The 27,426-nt window shown below is 39.9% G+C and overlaps 1 protein-coding gene across 1 annotated transcript in view; it reads right to left on the reverse strand.

Annotated features, from left to right (window-relative positions):
* The window catches only part of LOC122343150 (NACHT, LRR and PYD domains-containing protein 3-like), a 56,108-nt gene extending 30,347 nt beyond the window's left edge, over positions 1-25,761 (reverse strand). Inside the window, exons 1-3 of the mRNA XM_043237506.1 lie at positions 25,628-25,761; positions 24,807-24,891; positions 24,550-24,663 (exon numbers count right to left, since the gene is read on the reverse strand). Coding sequence (XP_043093441.1) covers positions 24,550-24,663; positions 24,807-24,856 — 164 coding nt within the window. The 5' untranslated portion in view covers positions 24,857-24,891; positions 25,628-25,761. The remainder of the gene's footprint in view (positions 1-24,549; positions 24,664-24,806; positions 24,892-25,627) is intronic.
* Positions 25,762-27,426: the final 1,665 nt, after the last annotated feature.

Here is a 27,426-nt window from a genome sequence, read left to right on the forward strand (position 1 = left end):
TTTTGGTGTCTTGTGGGGGGTGCTCTGGGAGAACGGGTCCAGGGCCCTTTGTTAAGGGCTGTCCAGTCCCTGTATGATCGGAGCAGGAGCCTGGTTTGCATTGCCGGCAGTAAGTCAGACTTGTTTCTGGTGCATGGTGTACTCCAGCAGGGCCGCCCTTTGTCACTGGTCCAGTTCATTATCTTTATGAACAGAATTTCTAGGCGCAGTGCCAAGTCTTTTAATGCTGTGATTAAGTTACGTTAAGAACCCATTAACCTGTGCCATCTAGAAGTTTCATGAAGAAACTACACATTTTTTTAATGGATCCTAACTGATGATGAAGAATTAACAGAGCAGCCATCAAGTGTTAGACTGTGTTCTAGATTATTATTTGTGGGGTTTTTAGGTCCAATTATTAGCACCTCTGTTTTTTTCAGAATTTAGCATTAAGTTACTCAACATTCATTTTTTATATCAACTATGCGATCTGTTAGATTCTTAATTTGGTGTGTATCACCAGGCTGCGCTGAAATATAAAGCTGAGTATCATCAGCATAGCAGTGAACGCTAATACCATGTCTCCTGATAATATCTCCCAGAGGTAACATGTACAGGTTGAAAAGTAACGGTCCTAGCACTGAACCTTGAGGAACTCCATATTTCACTTTTGAGCGATTTGATACATCCGCAAAATAGTATCTATGACTTCTGGAAGCAAATCTTTTAATAGTTTAGATAGAATAGGGTCTAACATACATGTTGCTGGTTTAGATGTTTTAACAAGTTTGTACAAGTCTTCTTCTCCTATAATAGAGAAAGAGTGTAATTTTTCCTCAGGGGATCTAAAGCTCACTAACTGATGTGAAACTGTAGTTGACTGCTGCATAGTTACAATTTTATCTCTGATGGTATCAATCTTAGAAATAAAGAAATTCATGAAGTTATTACTGCTATACTCTTGGGGAATATTAGCACCTGTTGACGTTTTATTTTTTGTTAATTTAGTTACTGTACTGAATAAATACCAGGGGTTGTGTTTGTTTTCTTCTAAAAGAGATGAAAAATAATCAGATCTTGCAATTTTTTATGCTTTTCTGTATGACAGGATGTACAAAATACTTCTAATTTAGTTTTTCTCCACCTGTGATCCATTTTCCGGGCTGCTCTCTTTAGGGTGCGTGTGTTGTCATTATACCATGTGTGACGAGTCGGCTGCCCCTCCTTTTGATTGTCATCATCACCCCGTCCTTTATTCGCTGCCCTTCACCAGGCTCCCGACGGGAGTGGGCGTGTCTGAGAGGAGGGGCGTGGTATTGGACAGGGCTGGCGGCGTGTGACGAGGCACAAGTGAAGTGAATCGAGCCTCGTCACCGCCGCCGTTAAATACAGAGCGCGCCTATCCTCAAGAGACCGGTCTCTTCCCCCGTGCATGCACGCTGGTGTCCTCGTGGGTCCGGGAAAAGTGTGTGAAGAGACTCGCCATGCCACCAGAGAAGCGCGTTGTCGGACACCGTAGTCCAGGTGATGACTGCACACCCTGGACCCTTCACCCTGGAGCACTACCTGACCTGCACTTCCCCTGCAGCACCACAAGGAAACCAGTTCCCCCGTTTATTTTGGACACTTTTCCCCCTGTTCACTTTATTTTTGTATATTTTGTTAATAAAAAGCCTCTCCGAGGCCTGACGCCACGCCCACTGTGTCTGTCGTTGGCTCCTCCCACCACACATGGAGTCAGATTGTTTTCTTTCAGCTTTTTTAAGTGCAAAGGAGCAACTGTATCTAAAGTGCTAGAAAAAAGTGCATAGTTTCTTTTTTATCATCAAGTTTTTGCGTCATATTGGATATGCTAAGGAATTGAGATAAGTCAAGAAGATTACTTAGAAAGCTTTCTTTTGTGTTGGAAGTGATGGCTCTACCATACTTGTAATAAGGTGCAGAGTTTACAGGTTCAACTACACAGAGTTCACACAAGACTAGATAGTGATCTGAAATGTCATCACTTTGCTGCAGAACTTCAACCATTTTAACATCCATTCCATGTGACAGTATTAGATCTAGAGTATAATTTAGACAATGAGTAGGTCCAGACGTGTTGTCTAACCCCAACGAAGTTCAAAATGTCTTTATCTGCGGCCAGTACTAGCTCAGTTAGAAAATCAACAAATTCTTTAATGAAATCTGTGCTGTGTCCTGGTGGCCTATATACAGTAGCCAGTACAAACATGACAGGGGATTTATCACTAGCACATGATTCTGTAGATAATGTTATATGCAGCACCAAAACTTCTTACACAGATCTTTTTATTTCTGACACATTTATTCTTTTATATCTATTTTTTTAGATTAATTATTTATTCTTATATTTCTGTTTATATAGAAGCTGAGCTGCAGTATTAATGTCTTGAAGAGACCCATAACTTCTCACTGTTACTCATTCATCATGCAGCTCAAAGCATTATGGGTAGAATCTCATCAGTCTCTTCTGATTCATCAACACAATTTCACTGATGATTCAGAATAAAGATAAAACCCAGGATAGAGGGTCTGAGTGAATGTGGTCTGGACTGTGTGGATGAGTCTCATTGTGTCAGAGACGCTGAAGAAGGACAGAGTTCCTGCGCTCTCATCCACATACACTCCTACTCTGTAGATATCTTTATACTCTCCTGTTCTTCTTCTGATGATGGGCTTCACAGAGAGACCGGTGTCTATCTTATTGTGTGTGAATGAGTAACTGAGAGGAGAGCAGCATAAACTCCAGGACTGATCATTATATCCAAACCAACACTCTTCACCCTGTCCCTTCCTGCTGATGTTCTTATAAGACACTGATATCTCCACACCTTCACTCCACTCAGTCTCCCAGTAACAGCGTCCACACACACTCTCTCTACACAACATCTGAGGATACACTTCAAATCTATCTGGATGATCAGGGTATGACTGAGACTGAGACACACACTTCACCTTTCTGTTCTCCTCAGACATAATGAGACGAGTGTGTGCTGTGTTTGGATCCAGTGTGAAAAAACACTCATCTGAACACAAGAACAGAGACATTAATAACACAACAATCACTACAGTGTGTGTGTGTGTGTGTGTGTGTGTGTGTGTGTGTGTGTGTGTGTGTGTGAAAGAGAGAGAGAGAGTGTGTGGGTGTGTGTGTGTGTGTGTGTGTAGAGAGAGAGAGTATGTGTGTGTGAGTGTGTGTGTGTGTGTGTGTGTGTGTGTGAAAGAGAGAGAGTGTATGTGTGTGTGTGTGTGTGAGTGCGTGTGTGTGTTTGTGTGTGTGTAGACGTACATTTCTTCAGTCCTTCTGTAATCCTGGTTTCTCCTCCATGATCAACTCTAGAAAACACACACAGAGTCAGTCAACAACAAACTGATGCTATGCAGTTGCTAAGGCACTCAGGGTGTTGCATAGGTTGTTACTATGCAGTATCTATGCAGGAGGTTCTGGGTGGTTGCTAGGCTGTTGTTGTTCCTTTGCTAGGGTACATGGAGTGGTTGCACCACACACACACACACACACACACACACACACACACACACATACACACACACTCACTCACATACAACATACAAAGATATTTAACTTTTTCAGAAAATGTCAATTGATCAAAATGATTTAAATTCAGAAAAAGATTTTAGTAAAAAGAAACAAGAGTTAATTAATATGTTACACAAAAAAGTAAAAAGAGCTCTTGTTAGATCCCATTATGTTTCTTTTAAGGATATGGATGGTCCTACAAATTCATTTTTGTATTTAATTTGAAGTGTTTTTATATGAACTATATGCATGCATTATGTACACATGATGGAAATATGACTTTAGTTCCATCAGAAATGAAGAGACTGGCTGTAGATTTCTATGTGGACTTATATACCAAAGAGTGTACAGGACATCCTGAGTTCTTCATGGAGACACAAAGAACTTAGACTCTGATCTGACTTTTAAAGAAGTTACAAATGCATTCAATCAACTTTCATCAGGGCTCTTTTATAAAAAATGTTCAGATTTATAAAAGCAGGCACACGCCAGAATAAAGTTTAATTGTTATTTTTTGTAGAAAGTTTAATTGTAGCGATCCAAGTGAAAAGAGGGATAAAACAAGATTGTCATATGTCTGTTCAGCTGTATGCTTTGGCAATAGAGCCTTTATTTTTAATAAATGATCAGGCATTTTAGTAAGAAACCAGGAGCTGAAGCTATTAAGCTCTCGTCTTATGCAGATGATATAACTGTTTGTAACTCCTAACCAGCAGAGGGAGCCCTCGTCCGAGTACTAGCTGGACTCACATCTTCTGCTTCTTCAAACTCACCGTTTTCCCGTCGTTAAAATAGCAAGTAGATTTGAACACGTGCTGAGTGCACCGTGCGCTTCAGACTTTGCGTTTATATCGTTAAAACTTGGCCCTATGTTTTGTTTTTTTTGTAGTTTTTGTTTGTGTAGATGTGATTACATGTACACGTTTTTCCCTCACCATCGTAACACGCTGCTTTTTGAAGGTTCTCTGAAAACATTTCAGCTGTTATTTAACTTTTACTGAAAAAGATATCACAGATTCATGTAGTTTGTCAAAATGATCCATTTAGTCAGCTTTGTGAATACTCTTCTCAGCTAGCACATCTTTTCAAAGCAAAAAGCAGTCTTGTCACCTTGTCCTGTGCTTTAAAAGCTTCTGCAGTAAAACTTATCATGTCTTGGAAGTGGACAATGCCAGCTATATTGACAAAATGTATTTTAGGTTCAGATGGAATAGCACATGACACTATGATCTCTTGAAGCATCTTGGAGACATTGTTCTCTTCAGTTGTTCTGGATTTAGTCTCAATCAGTTAGTTCTGTGTTTTCATGTCATTCCAGACTGACTGGAATCTCACTGAATTATCACAATTAATGGCTAAATTAATGTTTGGAAAAGTAAACTAATATTCCTTAATGACACACTAAAGCAGAATATAGAAATAACACATTAAACTATTTCTAGCTGGCGAAAATACTAGAGACTTTTGCACAGTACAGTATATATATACGGGATGCATGATAACGATTGGCCGATATGTAATGTGCATTTTGTCATTAAAGATAGTTCTGTAATCAATGGTAAATGCAATCAGGTTCGTGATTTCTCACTGAGCTGTAAAATGAAAAATGAAAATGAAAAATTCTATTAAATACTTCAGTTTGTCCAATGAGCAGGTTGAGTCCTCTAGTTTTTCAGAGAGCAGCTTCACTCCTGAATCTCCAGGATGATTGTAGCTCAGATCCAGCTCTCTCAGGTGTGAGGGGTTTGAAGTCAGAGCTGAAGACACATAACCACAGCCTTTCTCTGTCACCATACAGCCAGACAATCTGAAAACACAGCAGTGATCCTTTTATTCGTTCATGAACTATCCATTTCAGCCATGAATTATTCCTTTAGAATCATGACATCTGATGCAATTTCCTACATTTTCTTGCTACCACCCATTACTTAAGAAACCAGCTTCTGCTTGTTCTTAAAGGCTGACTAATTCCAGGATAGTCTCATGTAGCCAGACTTTCAGACTGATGAATGAAGGTCTGGATTGTATAGTTTTCATGCAACATCACAGCCTTATAGAAACACTCATATGGCTTTGCTTCACTCAACGGCAGTTGTTTTTAAGTAATAAAGTCATAAAGCACAGATATTAAAAGGAAAAATTCAGTAAACACCTTATTGATTATGTATATTTTGTACAGAAGATGAACTATAAGCAAATAGAATATATATAACTTAAAAAAAAACGGATTTAATGATATGACAAGATATTTCACTTTGCTATTACTGTCGTGTACATGTATATTTATTATTGGTATTATTGTTTATTTATAGAACCACACTCATAATGACGTAATGTATGTATGACGTAATTTGCGAACAGTGAAGACGTTTTTTGTGGACATGGACCAAGTGATTTATTGTTTGCCTGAACAATCTCTAGCAGTTGTCACATAGATTAAGAACTTAACCTCAAACTTCCATACAGTAAATATTCCATAATTCTCTGTTTATAGTTTTCCACACATCAGACACAAAACTTACTGTAGCTTTAGGTAATGCCTATTAACACCTGAATTAATTTAATTTAATAATCACCATCACAGGAGCAGTCCAACAATTTCTTAATCAAGTTATTGCATTTTTGACCTGATATAAATGTTATATTTTCAAAACTGCCTCTATTGTGTAACAGTACATGCCAAGTCATGTAATGCAATAAGCAATTTTAGACAACTATAAAGGTGATTTTTTTTTTTTTTGTTGTTGTTGTTGCTTCAAATTGTAAATTTTCAAATATTTGTCTCTTGGATAAATATTGTCATAACCTTATTACATTTTACATTTACATTTAGTCATTTTGCAGACGCTTTTATCCAAAGCGACTTAAAATTGAGAGTACAACAGCGATTAATTTTTTTGAGAGACAAACAGACAGAGTAAGTGCTTATAACACCCAGTCACAGGCAGTGTTCAAATTAGTACATGGCAGAAGGGAAGAAATAAACAAGGGGGAGGTGAAGTGAGACAGAGACAGTAAGAGTATTTATTTATTTTATTTTATTTTTTTTTATGATGAGGTCAGGTATTGCTGAAAGAGCTGTTTTTTAAAGATTGACAGAGATCCAGCATTCCGGATATGTACGGGAAGATCGTTCCACCAGCCAGGAACAGAGAACGAGAAAGTTCTGGAGAGTGATTTCGAGCCTCTTTGAGATGGTACCACGAGGTGCTGCTCGCTAGCAGATCTCAGACTTCTAGAGGGCGTGTAGATTTGTAATAGTGAGTGGAAGTAGACCGGTGCAGAGTCTGTGGTTGTTCTATATGCAAACATCAGTGCCTTGAACTTGATGCTAACTGCAATCGGAAGTCCAGCCAGAAGAGCATTGCAATAGTCCAGTCTAGAAATGACAAGGGCCTGGACAAGTAGCTGTGCAGCTTGCTCTGTTAGAAAGGGCCTGATCTTTCTGATGTTGTGTAATGCAAACCTGCAGGATCGAGCAGTCTTTGCAATGTGATCTTTGAAGGTTAGTTGGTCATCGAGGATTACACCAAGATTTCTGACTGAGGTTGATGGGGTAATTGAAGAAGAACCTAGCTGGATGGTGAAGTCATGCTGTGTAGTTGGAGTGGCAGGGAATACAAGCAGCTCAGTCTTTGTCAGGTTGAGCTGTAGGTGGTACTCTTGCATCCATGCCGAGATGTCTGCCAGGCAACCCGAGATCCGAGTAGCTACCGTTGGATCATCTGGATGAAAGGAGAGGTAGAGCTGTGTGTCATTGGCGTAGCAGTGGTAGGAGAAGCCGTGAGCCTGTATGATGGGGCCAAGTGATGTAGTGTAAATGGAGAAGAGGAGGGTTCCAAGAACCGATCCCTGAGGAACCCCAGTGACCAGTTGATGTGCTGTGGATACTTCTCCTCCCCAGGCCACCCTAAAAAACCTACCAGTGAGATAGGATTCGAACCAGCAAAGTGGGATCCCAGAGATGCCCAGTGATGAGAGGGTAGACAGCAGGATCTGATGATTCACATTGTCAAAAGCAGCGAATAGATCCAGCAGAATGAGAACTGATGATTTGGATTCAGCTCTTGCAGTCCGCAGGGCTTCAGTGACTGAGAGCAGCACAGTCTCAGTTGAATGGCCGCACCTGAAACCTGACTGGTTATGGTCCAGTTTGTTGTTTTGTGAAAGAAACAGTGATACCTGGTTGAAAACCACTCTTTCAAGTGTTTTCGCTATGAATGGAAAAGAGACTGGCCTGTAGTTATCTATAAGGGAAGTGTTTAAAGTGGGCTTTTTGAGCAGTGGGGTTACCCGCGCCTGCTTAAATGCTGTGGGGAAGGTGCCTGTGAGGAGAGATGTGTTGATGATGTGCGTGAGTGCCGGCAAGACTGTGGGGGAGATTGCTTGCAGAAGATGAGAGGGTATGGGGTCTAGCGGACATGTTGTTGGATGGCTGGAGAGGAGAAGTTTGGATACTTCTGCCTCAGTGAGGGAGCAGAAGGAGAAAGTGGAGGAATCAGTAGTCGATGTGGTTGGTTGAAGGTTGTGTGTTGGGGGCTGAGAACTGGCTACTGATCGCTTTTGTTTTGTTTGTAAAAAATGTGGCAAAATCGTCAGGTGATATTGAGGTGGTGGGAGGTGGTGGAGGGGGATAGAGCAGGATCTGAAGAGCTTACGTATGTCTGACGTGTTGTTAATCTTGTTTTGGAAGTATGATGATTTGGCAGTGCGGATTTCAGCAGAGAAGGAAGAAAGCAAAGTCTGATACCTGCTCAGGTCTGACAGATCTTTAGATTTGCGCCACTTTCTCTCCGCTGCCCTGAGTTTGACCCGATGCTCACGGAGAACATCAGACAACCAGGGGCTAGAGGAGGCAGTCCGTGCTGGCCTGGAGGAGAGAGGGCAGATGTCGTCTAGACAGGAGGTTAGAGTAATGAACAAGGTATCTGTAGCTGCATTCACATCCAAAGAAGAGAAATGGGTAGGTGAGGGAAGGGAGGAGGACACAGCAGAGGAGAGATGGGAGGGAGAAAGGGAACGAAGGTTATGTCGGAAAGTAACCGGTATAGGGGTTGGTTGCACAGAGATAGGAAAATGTAGTTTAAATGTAAGAAGGAAATGGTCAGAGATGTGAAGCAGTTGTACTGAAATGGTGTCTGCAGTACAATTGCATGTGTAAATTAAATCAAGCTGGTTGCCTGATTTGTGGGTGCTTGTCGTGATAAGGCGTTTGAGGTCAAATGAAGCTAGAAGTGAATGGAAGTGCGTAGCGTAAGGTTTGTCAAGATGAATGTTGAAGTCCCCGAAGAGTAGGAGTAGAGTGCCTTCCTCTGTAAAAGAGGACAATAATCCATCCAGCTCCTCTAGGAAGGTGTCTAGAATATGTCCAGGGGGGCGGTAAATTACCACTATGTGGAATTTTGTCGGAGTAGTAACTGTGATAGCATGAAATTCAAAAGAGTTGAGAGTAATTACATAGAAGTGGGTGGGTTGAATATTTCCAATTGTTTGGGATGAGCAGACCAGTGCCCCCACCCCGGCCAACCTGACGAGGTGTGTGTGAGAAAGAGTGATTGTTGGCTAGAGCCGCGGGGGTTGCTAAGTCTTCTGGACGAATCCAGGTCTCAGTCAATCCCAGAATGTTGAGTGAAGAATGTAAAGAAAAAGCGCAGTTTAAATAGTTACAGTCACGGAAAGCTAGTTCTAATTTGCCCAGGCAGTAGCCAATCAGGAGGTCGATCAGGAAAAACGAAACTAACACCTTCACACTTAAGTGCTCTTAATAGCCCGGAGGCAAACAATTTACAAGTTACCAATAAGAGCACTCTGAATAAGTACAGCACAACTAAACTACACACTACAAATAAGAAGGGAAACGCAAATATTCTCTCCAAACAGCAAGAAATAATAATATTTCTACCTAATAAACCATCAAAAATAAAAACACCTCAACGCTTATTTATTCAGCTTCAAGATTAAATATGTACTCTTAAGACTTAAGGTTTTGTGGTCCAGGGTCACATATAAATAAATATAGAGATGGATTGGATAATACTATTAAAAGGACATCGCAAAGCCTTTCAATTTGATAAACACATTTTTCTTATTTGTTTTATTGAAAGCATTTACCTCAAAATCTCCAGATGACAGTTTGGACTCTTCAGCCCTTCAGAGAGCAGCTTCAATCCAGAATCCTGCAGGTCATTGTTACTCAGGTCCAGCTCTCTCAGGATGTTTGAGTTTGAGGATTGTAAAACTGAAGACAAACTTTCACAAGGCTGAGCAGTGAGTTTGCATCCACATAGCCTGTGTAAAGAACAATTAGATTTAACAAAAAGTATATGGCTTTTCCTTCAGATTTCAGTAATTAATTTCTTTATAAAACAACTGTTACAAGAAGAATGGATCCAATTACAGCAGGTTTGTATTATTTTAAATGAACAAAAAAAATATAAACCCAACAAAACGGTCTGAAGAAGGACTATAAATAACATAATGAAGAACTAAACTAGACAGATGACAAACTATATCTGTAATTATGAAAACAAATAAACACATATTTAGGAACCAAAGAAAGGACAAACCATAAACATAAACTCAAACTGATAAAACAGGATAAAAGGAAATAGAGGTAGGTCGGAATAAAATACTAATCGCTGTACAAAATTAAATGTAATTAAAATTACTTTTTATAGACCTGTCATAAAGACTGTATAGGTCAAAAATGTACCTTTTTCTTTTATGCCAAAAATCATTAGGATCCTAAGTAAAGATCATGGTGCATGAAGATATTTTGTCAATTTTCTATCAGAAATATCACATCTTAATTTTTGATTTGTAATATGCATTGCTAAGGACTTTTAGAGAACTATAAAGGTGATTTTCTTTCTTTTGATTTTTTTGTAGCCTCAGATTGCAGATTTTCAACTATTTGTGACTCTTGGAAGTCTCTCTTGGAAAATTTGGCATCCTAATAAACCATCAAAAATAAACATATCGATGCTTTATTCAGCTTTAAGCTGATGTATAAATCTTCATTTTAAAAACTTGACCCTTACGACTACTGGATATAATTATCTAGTCCTGCATTTTTTTTATTGAAAACCTTTACCTCAGAATCTCCAGATGACAGTTTGGACTCTTCAGTCCTTCAGAGAGCAGCTTCACTCCAGAATCCTGCAGGTCATTGTTACTCAGGTTCAGCTCTCTCAGGATGTTTGAATTTGAGAATTGTAAAACTGAAGACAAACTTTCACAAGACTGAGCAGTGAGTTTGCATCCACATAGCCTGTGTAAAGAACAAGACAAACAATTAGATGGCCTTGCTTTAGATGTCAGTTTCAGTAATTCAATTCTCTATAAAACATCTGTTACAGGAAGAATGGATCCAACTGCAGCAGGTTTGTATGATTTCAAATTAACAATATATAAACCCAACAAAACGGTTAACAAACTTTCACCGTTGTCTGAAGAAGGACTACAAATAACATAAACTAAACTAAGCTAGACAGATGACAAACTAATCTGTAATTTTGAAAACAAATAAACACATATTTAGAAACCAAGGAAATAAAGGACAAACAATAAACATAGAAAACTCAAACTGATAAAACAGGATCAAATAAAATACTAATCTCTGTACAAAATTAAATGTAATTAAAATAATTTTTTTATAAACCTGTCATAAAGAGTCAAAATTATAAATTTCATGCCAAAAATCAGGATCTTAAGTAAAGATCATGGTCCATGAAGATATTTTGTCAATTTTCTACCATAAATATCAAAACTTAATTGTAGCGTCTGCTTAAGATCTAGATGTTTGTTTGGACTTTGTCTTAAAAAGGCCCTTTTAGCCTTTTTAAAATTTGCTGATAAATCACCGACCTGGACCTCATTTCTACATCTTTGTGGGTGTAAAATTGCCCATGGTTCCCACATTATCACAGAGATGCTAAACAGATTTGCTCTCTAGTCCCTACATCAAAGCTCCAAAAACATTTCTATGAGGAGTAACAAACCCCTGTGCCATTCACCTATAGATCCACTATAGTCGTGGTCTGGCCACACACTTACAATAGACATCACACACACACATAAGGACATTTTCTTTATTTTAATCCATGATTACACAATTATGAATATATTTGTCTTGTATGTATGTCCCTTCATCTCATTAGCCTAGTTACAACTCTTGATTTGCTTTAGTTAGACTCTAAATGCCTATATTCATGTATATGATTTTATCTCTACTTTGATATCTCCTAGAAGGTTCTTTCTTGTTATCAAAATAATCCTCTCGTTTTCCCTAAAATGATGATTTACCTTATAGAATCATGAAGTGCATCACACCAGTTTTACTGTGTTTTTGAATAAAGCTGCTCCAAATTTCCAAACCAGCAATAAAGATGCCAATGGGCCATAAAAACAAACAAACAAATTTTCTCCCGCTCAAAATCCATGCCTCTGATTGGCAGTTCTACCCAAACGGTGGGTCTGTCAGGGAACTATCAGAAGTCCCTAACACCGACTATTCAAGGCTCAAAATCTTCTTTTCTTTTAGACGGATACTCTACAGACTCAACTCTTGATTCCATCCTTCTGGTAGTAACCTTCAAAAAACTTTGTCATCTCGCTATGGACTTTCCTACCTTCAAGAGGAACCAGAGGAAAATCTCCAGCTCACACCTAAAAACGTCATCAAAAACCGCATCAAGATTCTTTTGCAGCAACAAAAACTAACACAAGTAACTTTTATAACTAGTTGGATACGTGTTTAACTTTGAGCCCCTTTTAAGGTGAATCTTGATTCTTTGATGATTCTCACTGGGATGTGGTTAATTGAAGGGTAATACTGCCATTCTTTTGCTCCCCTCTTTCTCTCTCTTCCTTACTTTCCTTTATCCTATATATACAGTGCCCTCCATAATTATCAGCACCCCTGGTTAAGATGTGTTAAAAGCCTTAAAATAAATTCAATTTTTATTGCAGAAGCATATTGTCACACTGAAAATTGTAGAAAAATATAACGTGAATATAAAATGAATTTTAAGGGGAAATAAAAATCCCTGACTAACAAATAATTATTTTTCATAAAATAACTTGTTCCACAATTATTGGCACCCCTAACAATTCCTATAAAATAAATGTAATTGAAGTATTTCTGTCATTTCTACAGTAGTTTACAAAGTTGATCAGAATATCTAGGAACATTTAATTAGCAATTTATCACTTCCTGCTTCCATGGGGTATAAATATGACGTGACACAGAGGCCATTTCTCTTATCCACTCTTCAACATGGGAAAGACAAAGGAACACACCATTCAAGTAAGGCAGATGTGTGTCGACCTTCACAAGTCAGGTAATGGGTACAAGAAAATAGCCACCCGCTGCAGCTGCCCATATCTACTGTGAGAGGAATCATTAAGAAGTTTAAAAAAACTGGAACAGTAGTAAACAAGCCTGGACGAGGATGCAAGTTTATTTTGCCTCCAGCTTTTTGGCAACAAACACTCTAAGTGGGTATGGCGGAACACAAAAGATGAGTATGCAGAAAAGCACCTCATGCCCACTGTGAAGTATGGGGGAGTATCGGTGATGCTGTGGGGCTGTTTCTCTTCCAAAGGCCCTGGGAACCTTGTTAGGGTGGATGGCATCATGAATGCTTTGAAATACCAGGACATTTTACAGCAAAATCTGGTGGCCTCTGCCCAAAAGCTGAAGATGGGTCGTCACTGGGTCTTTCAGCGAGATAATGACCCAAAACATGTGGCCAAATCTACACAGAAATGGTTCACCCCACACAGAATCAAGCTCCTCCCATGGCCATCTCAGTCCCCGGACCTCAACCCCAATGAAAACCTGTGGAGTGAGCTGAAGAGGAGAGTGCAGAGGAGAGGAGTCAGGTCACTGGATGATTTAGAGACATTGTGCAAAGAGGAATGGTCGAAGATCTCTCTTTCTGTGTTCTCTAATCTTGTGAAACATTATAGAAGATTAGGTGCTGTTTTGTTGGCAAAAAGGGGTTGTACAAAGTATTAAACATCAGGGGTGCTAATAATTGTGGCATCCATGATTTGATGTAAAAGAATTATTTCTTAATGTGGGTTTTTTTTCTACTGAATAAATGCACTTGAATTAAGGGTTGGAATTTCATTTTTTTTCCCATTGTGGTCCTATGTTATTTAGAACAACACTTCTTTTGAATTTTTTAGAAGCTAAAGAACACATTTTAACCAGGGGTGCCAATAATTATGGAGGGCACTGTATATATGTGTGTTTTGTTTAAGTTGTTGTCTGTTATCTATAGCCTCATTTATTAAATCCCTTATATTCACAATTAATTGTCTCTGGGTGCTGCTCACAATTGATCTCTATTTTGATTTTTTTGTTGCTTCAGATTGTAGATTTTCAACTATTTGTCTCTTGGACAAATATTGTCATATCCTAATAAGCTGATGTATAAATCTTCATTTTAAAAACTTGACCCTTACGACTACTGGATATAATTATCTAGTCTGGAGAGCCAGACTGGATTATTACATTAAAATGACATAGCAAGATTTTCAATTTGATAAACACATTTTTCTTATTTGTTTTATTGAAAGCCTTTACCTCAGAATCTCCAGATGACAGTTTGGACTCTTCAGTCCTTCAGAGAGCAGCTTCACTCCAGAATCCTGCAGGTCATTGTTACTCAGGTCCAGCTCTCTCAGGATGTTTGAGTTTGAGGATTGAACTGAAGACAAACTTTCACAAGACTGAGCAGTGAGTTTGCATCCACATAGCCTGTGTAAAGAACAAGACAAACAATTATATTGAAAAAAAGTATATAGCCTTCCTTTAGATTTTAAATGCCAGTTTCAGTTATTCAGTTCTTTGTAAAACAACTGTTATAGGAAGAATGGATCCAATTGCAGTAGGTTTGTATTATTTCAAATTAAAAAAATATGGGGGACGCTAGTGAGTACTGAATGGAGTAGCCGTGTTTTAGTGAAGCTCCTCTCTATATTTTATATTTTTCGGTCACTACTGTGATTACTCTGGGTTTGACTTGTATCTTTACATAACTTTGATTAGTAAAGAACTATACAATGACAAAGCCTAAAACCGAAAGGGTAAACCGTTGAATGATCCTCCTGCTCAGTCACCGCTGGAGATGGCAGAACAGGCAGCTTCAGTCTCTGAGTCTGGTTTCGAGTCTGAAGCTGAATCTAGCAGTATTCTTTTGACATTAAAGAATATGAGCAAAACGATGACTGTCCGCTTAGTTTTTTTGTGGAAGCATCTTTGGTGTCCACTCAGGCATCTTTATTGAGGCTCTGGGATAGAATCAATTGAGGTTGTAAATGCTACTGCAGATTTTGACTGTCTCCCTCATTTGTACATCGCTTTGGATAAAAACGTCTGCTAAATGACTAAATGTAAATGTAAATGTCTCCTCTCTCACATTGAGCAGAAGTGTGCGAAAATACAATCAGAGAATGAAGCCCTTTGTCATAAAACAATTTATGGATTCATCACTTTCTAAAGAAGGAAAAAATACTTCAACTGCTTCATCAACACTTTCTTTTTCACTACGAGGGCAGACCAATACACATCTTTCCAGATCTTCTGGCTAAAATTAGTGATGTTCGGAAGCATCTCCAAAGTGCCAGTGTAAGGATCATCTACCTGATGAAACTACGCTTCACCCACGGCACTACTGACAAGGTGTTTTCCTCACCTGAAGACCTTGATACACTCACTGGGGTGCTGTCTGAAATATAACTCATATATATGCAGGCTGGACATGCACTGGTACATGACTTCTACTCAGCAGTCGCTTAGACTGAAGCATTAATTTGACTGTTTTTTGTTATGATATGTGTTCATGTGATTGCAGAGAGAGCTTCTGGGTTTTTCTCTTAAGCTGTAGTTTACTGTTCAGATGGTCCGCAATCCCTCAGTGATTCTCGGGGGTGTATATTCTTACTTTGTTTAGGAAAGTGGGGCGGGGGTAGGAGGGTAATGTTCTTGGTTCTCTTTTTGTGCAAGTTCTTTTATTATTATTATTATTATTATTATTATTATTATTATTATTTATTATAAGCACTTTTCATGCTTGTTTTCAAAGGGTGTATATATTTCATTTTCAACTTTTGTATGAATCATAATTTACCTTCAAGAGGGAGTGGCCTTTACTAGCTGGAATGTGCATAGCCTGGGTCATGTGCATAAGCGAGCTAAAGTATTGTCACATTTAAAATCGCTATCTGCCAATGTCATGTACTTACAAGAGACACATATTAGGCCCGCCAAAGAGAATATGCTCAAATGCAGCTGGGTTGGTCATATTTTCCGGTCTACATTCTCCAGCAAGGCTACAAGTGTTGCATTCTTAATCTGTTAAACAGTTCCTTTAAGACATGTTTCCACTATGACTGATTCAAATGGTCGTTACAGCTTGGTAACTGGCTACATTTATTTATTTCATGTTAATGTATATTATATATTATATATGTATACTGTATATGAATATATGTACTGTATATTTCACTTCTCAGTGTATATGGTCAGAACTTTGATGACCTTGCCTTCTTAAAATATTTCATTTACTGTCTGATTTTTTTACTATTTACTATTTTTTGCTAGTTTCCAAACTTATATCAAGTATGATTACCTCAAACTATCACAACATCTTATTTGAGCGACGGTGGTCCAGGAATGCCATCTGTGGCTGAGTCTGGTCGACATGCGTGAGGTAGACAAGACATGTTCCTTGAATGCCCCCATGTCCCAGACCGGCCTCTTCGGCGACGCAATGGAGAACTTTGCCCAGCAGTTCTCTGCTGCCCAGAAGCAGACTGAGGTGATTAGAATAAAGAAACATCCTGCCTCAGCATGCAGTTGCTGCCTCCACCCATCCGCAAACGGCCAGCCAGCTTGTCGCCAAGGATGGCCCCCCACCCTGTCCAGGCTCCTGCCAAACCTGGAGGAAAGCGCAGGTGCAAGAGGCCCTCAGATGGGCGATCCGGGGATGGAGGGAGCTGCTCTGCCGGGTGGAGAATTTTGTTCACCGCTGACCACATGGTCAGTCCTACCCAAAACCATGACAAGGGCAGTTTCCTCTGTCTCTGGGTCCCCAGGGAGAACGAGGAGTTGAGCGGGCCAGTTCCGCACCACACTCACTCTCTTCTTGGGCTAACATGCAGCTGTGGGAAGACTGGGAGGACGAACCAATGGCCTACATGCCTCACTTCTGCGGGAACGCAGGTAAGAGTTGCACACACTCAGACCCCGCTTCAGATCAGCCATGAGACGCCCGAGCCGGGTCCCTGCACTCGCCCTCGCTGCCCCATCGCCTGCACGTCAGTGGTTCCACTCGAGCCACTAGTTCGGTCTCTGGGTGCCTGGTTGAATCTTCCAGGCTATCCCAGTGGCTCCTGCAAACCATTCGACTCGGCTATACGACTCAGTTCGCCCGGTTTCCCCCAAAGTACAGTGGGATCCGCTATACGTCAGTGAACAATGCGGGTGCCCCTGTCTTGCGTTTGGAGATTACTGTCCTTCTAGCGAAGGACGCGTTAGAGCCGGTTCCTCCAGCCGATATGAGGTCGGGACAGCCCATACTTCATAGTGCCCAAGAAAGGCAGTGGGTTACGACCGATCCTGGATCTGCAAGTACTGAATCGAGCACTTCAAAGGCTCCCGTTCAGGATGTTGACACAGAAACGCCTATTCAGTGCGTCCGTCCCCAGGACTGGTTTGCAGCGATCGACCTGAAGGACGCGTACTTTCATGTGTCGATTCTTCCGCTCCACAGGCCATTTCTGAGGTTCACGTTCGAAGGTTGAGCATATCAGTACAAGTCCCACCCGTCGGGCTCTCCCTGTCGCCATGTGTCTTCATGAAAGTCGCGGAGGCTGCCCTTGCTCCACTGAGAGAGCAAGGTGTTCGCATTCTCAACCAACTGGACGACTGGCTCATTCTAGCTCAGTCCCAGGCTCAGTTGTGTGAACACAGGGATCTGGTGCTACAGCATCTCAGCCAGTTGGGGTTTGGGGTCAACCAGGAGAAGAGCAAACAAAGAAAGAGGAGATCTGTCCAACACAGAGGATCTCTTTTCTTGGGATGGAGCTGGATTTGATCGATTAGACGGCATGCCTCACACAGGAGCGTGCCAATTCGGTGTTGAACTGCTTGAATATGTTCAAGAGCAGGACGGCGGTCCCACTGAAATATTTTCAGAGGCTCCTGGGGCATATGGCAGCCATGGCCGCAGTGACACCTCTGGGACTACTCCATATGAGGCCGCTTCAACATTGGCTACACGATCGAGTCCCGAGGTGGGCGTGGCAACGTGGCACTCACCGGGTTCAAATAACACCGGCATGCCGCCAAACCTTCACCCTGTGGTCAGACCTTTCGTTCCTTTGGAGTGCCCCTGGAGCAGGTCTCCAGGTATGCTGTGGTTTCATGGATGCCAAGGTGGTCTACGCTCCCGTCGTATGTCGCAACTAGCCCGCCACCTCCTCCTATGGAGTCAGAAGTTTCTGAGGTTGCTTCACGCCATTCACATTCCAGGAGTGTGCAACCAGGCAGCTGACAAGCTGTCGCGAGCTGCACTACCCGGAGAATGGAGAATCCATCCCCAGACGGTTCAGCTGATTTGGGAATGTTTCGAAGCCGCTCAGGTAGACCTGTTTGCCTCTCCATAGACTTCCCATTGCCAGTGGTTTTTCTCCCTGACACACTGCACGGACGCACTGGCACACAGCTGGCCACGGGGCCTTTGCAAGTATCCATATCCCCCAGTGAGCCTTCTTGCACAGACACTGTGCAAGATCAGGGAGGACGAGGAGCAGGTCTTGCTAGTAGTACCCTACTGGCCCACGAAGACTTGGTTCCCGGAACTTGTGCTCCTCGCGACAGCCTCTCCTTGGCCTTGGATCTTCTGACTCAGAGACGGGGGACCCCTTTGGCACCCCTCTGGAAACTCCATGTCTGGTCCCTGGATGGGACGCGGAGGCTCTAGGTGACCTACCTCAAGGGGTAGTTGACACCATTTCTTCGGCTAGAGCGTCGTCCACGAGACAGGCCTATGCCTTGAAGTGGAGCCTGTTCGTCGAGTGGTGTTCTTCTCAAGGTGAAGACCACCAGAATTGCCCTATCAGAGTCATGCTTACCTTCTTGCAGCAAGGCTTGGAGCGAAGGCTGTCTCCCTCCACCCTTAAAGGTGCTGCGGTCGTTGCAAATCATGACCCCATAGACGGGAGGTCTGTGGGTAAGCATGACCTGATCATCCGGTTCCTAAAGGGAGGCCAGGAGGTTGAACCCTCTTGAGACCTGTCTGTAGTGCTGACAGCACTGCAGCAGGCTCCGTTGAACCTTTGCCAGCAGTTGGGCTAAAGTTCTTATCTATGAAGATGTTGTTCCTGCTCGCATTGGCCTCCATCAAGAGGGTAGGGGACCTGCAGGCTTTTTTGGTGCTTTTTACCTAGAACATGGGACGTTCCCCAGTGTCCCAGTCTTACGAACGGGTATTGTTTACAAAAGTATCTGGCTTCTTGTGGCTGAGCCACGGCCTACGCCGATAGACTGAGGGGGCTTGTGGGCTCCCACAGAACACTGGAAGAGGCAGCGTCCATGGTAGGGATTTTGGCGTTTTGGTAGGGATCCCAATTCGTTGGTCATCTGACGTGACTCGGAGTGCCCGACTGAAAGGGAACGTCTCATTTACTTATGTAACCCTCGTTCCCTGAAGAAGGGAACGGAGACGTCATATCCCTTCGCCATGGTGCTGCACCTCCGCTGAAGGGGCCGGGTCACTAGCTCGGCTCCTCAGCGAAAACCTGAATATGCGCTGCACCCACTGCTTATTTATACTCTCGAAGCGAGATCCCAAGGGTTACATACGAGGGTTACATACGTAACCGAGACGTTATTCTGTACAAAAAAACCTAATTAATTTTTAAGTAGTTTTTTAATAAATTGGTTTGAAGACAAACATAAGCAAATGGAGGACACTTCCTCTTTCTATGACAGGCTCTATAAACACCCATTTCTTTGACAAAGTCTTTTTTTTAAACATTAGATTCATTAACTCTCCCTAACTCTCTTAACTTTTCTCCCTTCTGGGGCTTTAAAGCTCACAGAATATCCATAAAGATACATTTACAGAAGGCAAGAGGTAAAGGTGGACTAGGGTTACCATGTTTCTTACACTACTACTGGGCAGCAAATGTCAGGGCCCTTGTCTACTGGCAGGATGATTATAAAGTGGAAATCCCCACTGATACACCCCCTGGATTGCTATTGAAAAAAAAATTATTAAAAATAGTTTGCTTCGCTCTATCACTTGCATCTGTTAAGATTGATCATTTTATTGTTTTAAACTGTTTGAAAATATGGCGTAAAATTAAGAAATTTTTGCATGCATTTCCCCTTCTATCTCTGAAATTCAACACCTGGAGGCAGAGTGGTATGGTCACCCTGCAGAATTTTTATTTTAACAAACATTTTGTCTCATTTTCTCAACTAAAAGAAAAGTTTTCTCTCCCCACAACACACTTTTTTCGGCATTTACAGATTAAATTATGTACATCATGCAGTTGTATCTTTTTTGCCGGAAGAAAGAAGGATTTATAGGATATTGTTGGGCTCACCTGATTCCAAACATTTAATTTCAGATTTTGTAAATTTATTTTCTCTAGAAACTAATCATTCTTCTTCTTTGTTGAAAAATGCCTGGAAAGAGGAACTGGGTTTATGGATTGAGGCTGATGTATGGGAAGAGGGCCTCAGCAGGATTCTACCTTGTTCTGTTAATTCTATACATCAATTAATTCAGTTTAAAATGATGCATAGACTGCATTATTCAAAATTAGAACTGCACAGATTTTTTTCTAACATTTCTCCTATTTGTGACCGATGTAAATCTGCAGAAGGCTCTTTGACATGTCCAATACTTTAAGATTTTTGGTGTGACATATTTAAGTGGTTCTCTGACATGTACATACATATAATGACAATAAAATAAAGTGTACAATATATGTTGTTATTTTGATGTATATTTTTTGGTGTAAGTATTTATTTTACATTCTACATTTAAATATATTTATTTTTTTCTTCTCTGCACAGTCTTGGAATGTACCATAATAACATTTCACTACAAGTTGTACTTGTACAAATTGTATGTGACAAATAAAATCTTGAATGGTTGTGTGTTTATACTTGGTCCTGAAATAGCATTATTTGGTTATTCTGTTTCTCTGTGTCTGATCATAATGTGTCTGTACAAAGTACCATCATTTAAGGAATGATTATTGCTAAAAGTCTCATTCTCAGGCTGTGGAAATCAGACACTTTTCCTCAGTTTAAGACCTGGTTGACATATCTTACTGTAATATTGCACATGTCTGGTATGGAGTTATGGGTAATATTGATAAGTCTTATAGTATATGGTAACTATTTCTAGACCAATTGGAACAATGTAATGTTGAGACTGACCAGCAAGGTAGTGCTTAGAAAGTCTTCTGACCCTATTGTGTGTTTCTTTGTTTTGGCACTGAAACTGCTTATATGCCCAGATTGTCCTTAAAAGTCAGATTTTTTATTACTATTTTTATTATTAATAATATTTATTTATTTATTTTTATGAAACCAAATGCACTCATATTTAGGAACAAAAGAAATAAAGAACAGAAAATAAACACAGGAAATTCAATATATCATAGATTAAATAATATCATAGTCTAGTTGTATACTTTGCCTTCATTTTCGGAAATATAATTACATTTATCATTGAGGTAAAGTTTGCTTAGACTTTCATTCTTTGTTTAACTTTTATTCCCAGATGTGTGGCAGACGTTCATCACCATTGGTGTAAAGAGTTCATTAAAACGATTAAAGATAGAAACCTGGCTCAATCTTTAAATGGCCAGATCTTCATCATGGCTGACAAACAGAAGGTTATCCTCCAGTTTCTCAGCATCTCCCAGAGCAGACATACAGTGACAACCAAGATATTTCAATTTATTTTATCTGGAAGATTTGCTACTTTCGTTGCCAATAAGGAGCATCAGTATGAAACGTGTTCATAGTACTTTAAGAACCTTTGACTCCCGTTTGCAATTAAGACTCAGACTCAACATACAGCAGTGCAGAGGATAAACTCAACAAAGTACATGGCAGATGGGCATAAGGTTGACCAGGAGGTCAGGGTGTTTAACCCTTAGATAACAATGTGTTGTAAGGCCATTTCACATTTCAGTGATGTGCAACAAAATGAACTAACCTCTTACTTGACAAGTTTGAGGTGGAGGTGGATTTGGATGTGTTCTGGAAAGATCTACATGAGAGTACCTCGGCCAAATGGTACAAATATGCTTTCTCAAACTTAGTGAATGATGAAAGCTGGTGAACAAGCTGGTGTTATTAAGCCAAAGGAGGTTAACTAAAAATCTTATTTGTAGCTTTACACACACTTTATACTGATATGTGAAAAAAAAAGAAATGAAATGTTGGTTTTCACATTTCTTTCGTCAATTATGTGGAGATGATGCATAGTTGTCAATCTTTAGAATGGATTAATTACTTGCAAAAATTGATGCATTGGTTGCATTTTTCTTTCTTGATCATGCACTGCTGGCATTCTGTTAATAAACTTTATGTCATTTGAAATAATTATTTGGTTGTTTATTATTAATACATTGTTTGCATTAGTCAGTTAATGCATGCTCTAAAATTGCTAAATATCTACTGCTCCATTAAAATACAAAAGACAGATTAAAACAAAACAAATATTGAGTATTTAAAATTTTTTAAAAATTATATATTTAAAAAAATCTGAAAAAGTGCTGCACAAATCTGGAGGAACTGTTACACAGATCACACAAAGACCTCATCGACTGGTTTAGTGAATCTCCCAAAACTCTCTTGTTCACTGCCAGAAATGTGATCGTTCACATTAATTTTAGTAAAAACACAAACTATATCATGAACATGTTTTTAAAGTGTATTGATCTTCAGTGTTACTTACAGAACTAATCTGGATTCTTTAACCACAGGTAACAGATACTGAAGAACTTCATCTCCTGTATGTTGTTTTCCAACAAACTGTTTTAGATCAAAGACATCCATCTTTTGCTCTGATGTCAGCAACACATAAACCAGAGCTGACCACTGTGAAGAGGAGAGGTTGATTTCTCTTATTTCTCCAGATTTCAGATAACCCTGGATCTCCTGCATCAGTGAATCATCACCCAGTTCATTCAGACAGTGAAACAGATTGATGGATTTCTCTGAAGAGTGATTATTCCTGATCTTCTTTTTGATGAACTGAACTGTTTCCTCTTTGTTGTAGGAGCAGCTTCCTGTCTGTGTCAGTAGTTTTCTTAAGAGAGTCTGATTGGACTCCACTGAGAGACCCAGAAGAAACCGCAGGAAAAGATCTAGATGTCCATTCTTACTCTTTAGAGTCTCGTTCACAGCTCTCTGATGCAGCTCAGATAATGAATTATATTTATTCTGGTAAAATATCTTGGACAATAGACTGTGTTTGGTTTTGTCGAAAACATTTTTCTTCTTGTTTGTAAAAGAGAGATGCACATATAGAGCTGCTAGATGTTCCTGAAGACTCAGATGAACGAAGCAGAAGACTTTCCCCTGAAACAAGCCCAGATCCTCTCTGAAGATCTGAGTGCACAGTCCTGAGTAAACAGATGCTTCTGTCACCTCAATGCCACATTCTCTTAGGTCTTCATCATAGAAGATCAGGTTTCCTTTCACAAGCTGCTGAAAAGCCAGTTTCCCCAGTTTGAGGATCATGTCTTTATCAGTCACCTTCTTCTCATAGTCTTTCTCATGTTTGATGTTGGTCTGAAGCATTAGGAAGTGTGTGTACATTTGAGTGAGAGTCTTGGGAATCTCCCCAGTCTCTGCTCGACTCAAGATCTTCTCAAGAACAGTGGCTGAGATCCAGCAGAAGACTGGGATGTGACACATGATGAAGAGACTCCTGGAGGACTTCTGGTGTGAGATTATCCTGTCTGCCAGACTCTGATCACTGATCCTCTTCCTGAAGTATTCCTCCTTCTGTGGCTCATTGAAGCCTCGTACCTCTGTCACTCGATGGAAGCACTCAGAGGGGACAAGATCAGCTGCTGCTGGTCTGGAGGTGATCCAGATGAGAGCAGAGGGAAGCAGATTCCCCACAATCAGGTTCATCAGTAGCACATCCACTGAGGCTGACTCAGATATATTATACAGTTTCACTTTACTCATAAAGTCCAGAGACAGACGACACTCGTCCAGACCATCAAAGATGAACAACACTTTATATTCATCACTGGATATTTCCATTTCTTTAGTTTCAGGGAAGAAGACTTGAAGAAGATCTAAAAGACTGAGTCTTTTGTCCTTCATCAAGTTGATTTCTCTAAAAGGAAGTGGAAATATCAGCTGGACGTCCTGATTCTCTTTCCATTCGGCCCAGTCCAGAATGAACTTCTGCACAGAGACTGTTTTTCCAATGCCAGCGACTCCCTTTGTCAGCACAGTTCTGATGTCTTTGTCTTGTCCAGGTAAAGGTCTGAAGATGTCACTGCATTTGATGGCTGTGTCCTCTGTTACTTCTCTCCTGGATTGTGTCTCAATCTGTCTCACCTCATGCTCATTATTGATCTCTCCTCTCTCACTCTCTGTGATGTAGAGCTCTGTGTAGATCTCATTCAGCAGTGTTGGGTTTCTCTGCGTCGCTGTTCCCTCACACAGACACTCAAACTTCTTCTGCAGATTTGATCTAAATGTGTCGAGGACTCCTCTCTTAAAATCTAAAGACTGAATCACAGATGCCTCTCTCTTCATAGACACACAGCTGGACTCTGCTTCTGATCTCTTCTGATGAACTGAACTAAAACAGAGAGAGATTCAACTTGATCACTTAAATTACTGTATTTAACACTTCCGTTATTTATTATGATCATATTCATAAAGAGTACTTTATAATATATGATAATATAAACTGTAGCAAAACATCATATAAGTGTCATACCTGAGTCCAGGCTGTGAATCTTCACTCTTAAACCTCACTGGCTGTTTCATAGAGCAGTCACTCTTCATAGACACACAGCTGGGCTCTGCTTCTGATCTCTTCTGATGAACTGAGCTGAAACAGAACAGATGTTTTTTTTCTTAGAATCAGAATTATAAAGAATATTTCAAAAGTGATCTTTATTTTTATTTTTATTTTACAAGTGTTTATGGTTTTATTTCTATAAGAGAATCGATTTATTGTGTTCCTCAAATTACCTGCAGGCTGGAGAATACTCTTCATCTCCAGATGTTTGTGTTTCATTCATGATGGATCTGAACAGTTTGATCTTCAACACTGACTCTAGATGGAAATGACAAACAATCACAAAAACTACAGTAACTAAATAAACAGCTCATATTGTTATAAGTCATTTTATTAAACATTTTAAGTTGTTCTGTTTTGTAAAGAATCAATTGCTATTTCTTTCTGAAATGGCATAACATCAACAATTCACTTTTGTATTATTCTCATGTCGTTCATCTCATATTCAGACGGTGGTGATTAAATTGCTGTGATTCACTAGTTATGTCAAGTTAATGTCAGTTTGATCATATTTAATATTAAAATATACTAAAAATCTAAAGCAGAGTTTGATGGCTGTTAGCTTTGCTTTATACAAATGACATTTCCATTAGATAATTAGGAATTTTACAACGTCACAAACTAAGAAAATTCAGTGTTACAATGATATGAGTTTATCTATTAATAAATGTAGAAGTGAATCTGGCTCAAGATTATTTAATAACCTGATATTAAGTATGAAAGACGTGAGAACGCATATATAGAAGTAAGTAATATATATATATATATATATATATATATATATATATATATATATATATATATATATATATATATATATATATATAATGCATTTATTACATTTCTTTAGTTTCATTTTTATGTACACTACACGCATTTATAAAAAGTTGTAAAAAGTTTACAATACATTAGAAACTTATGAATCCTGTTTGTTCATATTTGATCATGTTTCATGAGTGTTTCATGATTAAGACAGTATTTAATCTTTACCTACATGAATAAGGAAGTGTCTTTCTGCTCCACAGCTGAAGACTTGCTTTGATCAAAACGTTCAGTTTCTAGACACCTTCTCAAAATGTTATTTGTCAAAATGTTCATGTATGTCCCCGCATAAACATTAAAAATGATGATTAGGTTAATGATAAGGTTTTTCGATCAGATGTAAACGTCACGTGTAAAGTACAAGGTGTATAACATCAAAGTATCGCGAGATCGACTGACGGTTCTGTTCTCTTTACTTTCGCTCTCGCGGTACTTTGATGTCATTCAACAAACACATACCTACGCACTTTATTTTTCAACACGTGAAGTAAATACTAGGACGTCCTTACTAATAATGTGTTAAAATTCCGTTTCACGAGCAGGTAGTGGAACCAAAACACAGACCACTGTATCTGTGTCCCAAACTGAAGCGCGTGAAGCTCGAAGCTTCGCCTCCTCAGGATTTCCTCAGGTGTTCCCAATTAGCGCTCCTGTCGCATAGCAACGGAGAGCTGACGTCCTACAGGATAGGAGGAGCCAGAGTTGATCACTTTCACTTTCATGTTTCACGTCACAATGGAGTCGGTCTCGAGACTGGTTAAATCCCCGGATAACAACTTTAATTTTGCTTGGATTTTGCTTGAATGCAATGATACATTTAAAAAACTATGAAAAACCATACAATACACACACAGAAGATCAAATGCTGAATAATATCTTTTCTCTAACAGTCATTATTCAAGTCAACATTATATGAAGTATAAATATAAGTTAAATATAACAACCCTGAATATAACTCAGAAAAAAAATGCAACATACACAGTGTACTGGATGAGAAATTTGTCCTACTTTGAGCGCATAGGTTTTTTTTATACAAATCTTTAGAATTTCTGCACATTTTGGCATCTACTTCTAGTGTTTTTTATGCAATATACCTAAAATATATATAGTTTTTATGCACATAAAAATAGGTTGATGTAAACAGCTAATGGAGTAAGCATGGCAGTAAATATAAAAGCTCATCCAGATTTCAGAGCTGATGTGTAGGTGATGTCCTTCAGAAAAAATTCTGGAAATACAACCTACTTGCTTCGTCACAAAGAAATAGATCACCTAAAAATTTAACTTAATCTAAATCAAGAAGCCGTAACTCAATGCTCTCGTGAAAGTGCATGCGGCCATTGCTGGAAGCCAGTATTTTAGGTTAGAATTTTAAAGATAATCTGGACACCACACTATGGTTGTGCTGATAGACAATAGTATTGTGTGTCGACTCTAACAGCACATTAGCAAAAACACTGACGCTTATTCTTTATCATCATACAGAGAAAGTCACTTGAGTGAAAGCAGCAAGTTCATTGTTTACATAGGCATCATCGACCAATCAGCTTGTGCCAAATCATTTAACGCTGTGATTAAGTTATGTTAAGAACACATTAACCTGCACCTTCTAGAATTTAGGAATTCGCTTTACTCCCGTGGGGCCACCACCTGCAGGAGAGGGTCGTTGCTTTGTGGTTTGGGCGGCAGCCGAAGGCCGGGACTTCGGCAACCCAACCCCTGGACACAGAATCTGGTTTTAGGGACATGGAATGTCATCTCTCTGGGGGGGAAGGATCCGGAGTTGTTGCGGGAGATGGAGAGGTACTGGCTAGAGATAGTCGGCTCACCTCCACGTGCAGCTTGGGCTCTGGAACCCGTCTCCTCGAAAGGAGCTGGACTCTTCACTACTCTGGTGTTGCCTGCAGTGAGAGGCGGCGGGCTGGTGTAGGCTTGCTCATAGCCCCCCCAGCTTAGCCGCCATGTGATTTT

This window comes from Puntigrus tetrazona, chromosome 4 (genome assembly GCF_018831695.1).
Source record: "Puntigrus tetrazona isolate hp1 chromosome 4, ASM1883169v1, whole genome shotgun sequence".
Classification (NCBI taxonomy): Eukaryota; Metazoa; Chordata; class Actinopteri; order Cypriniformes; family Cyprinidae; genus Puntigrus; species Puntigrus tetrazona.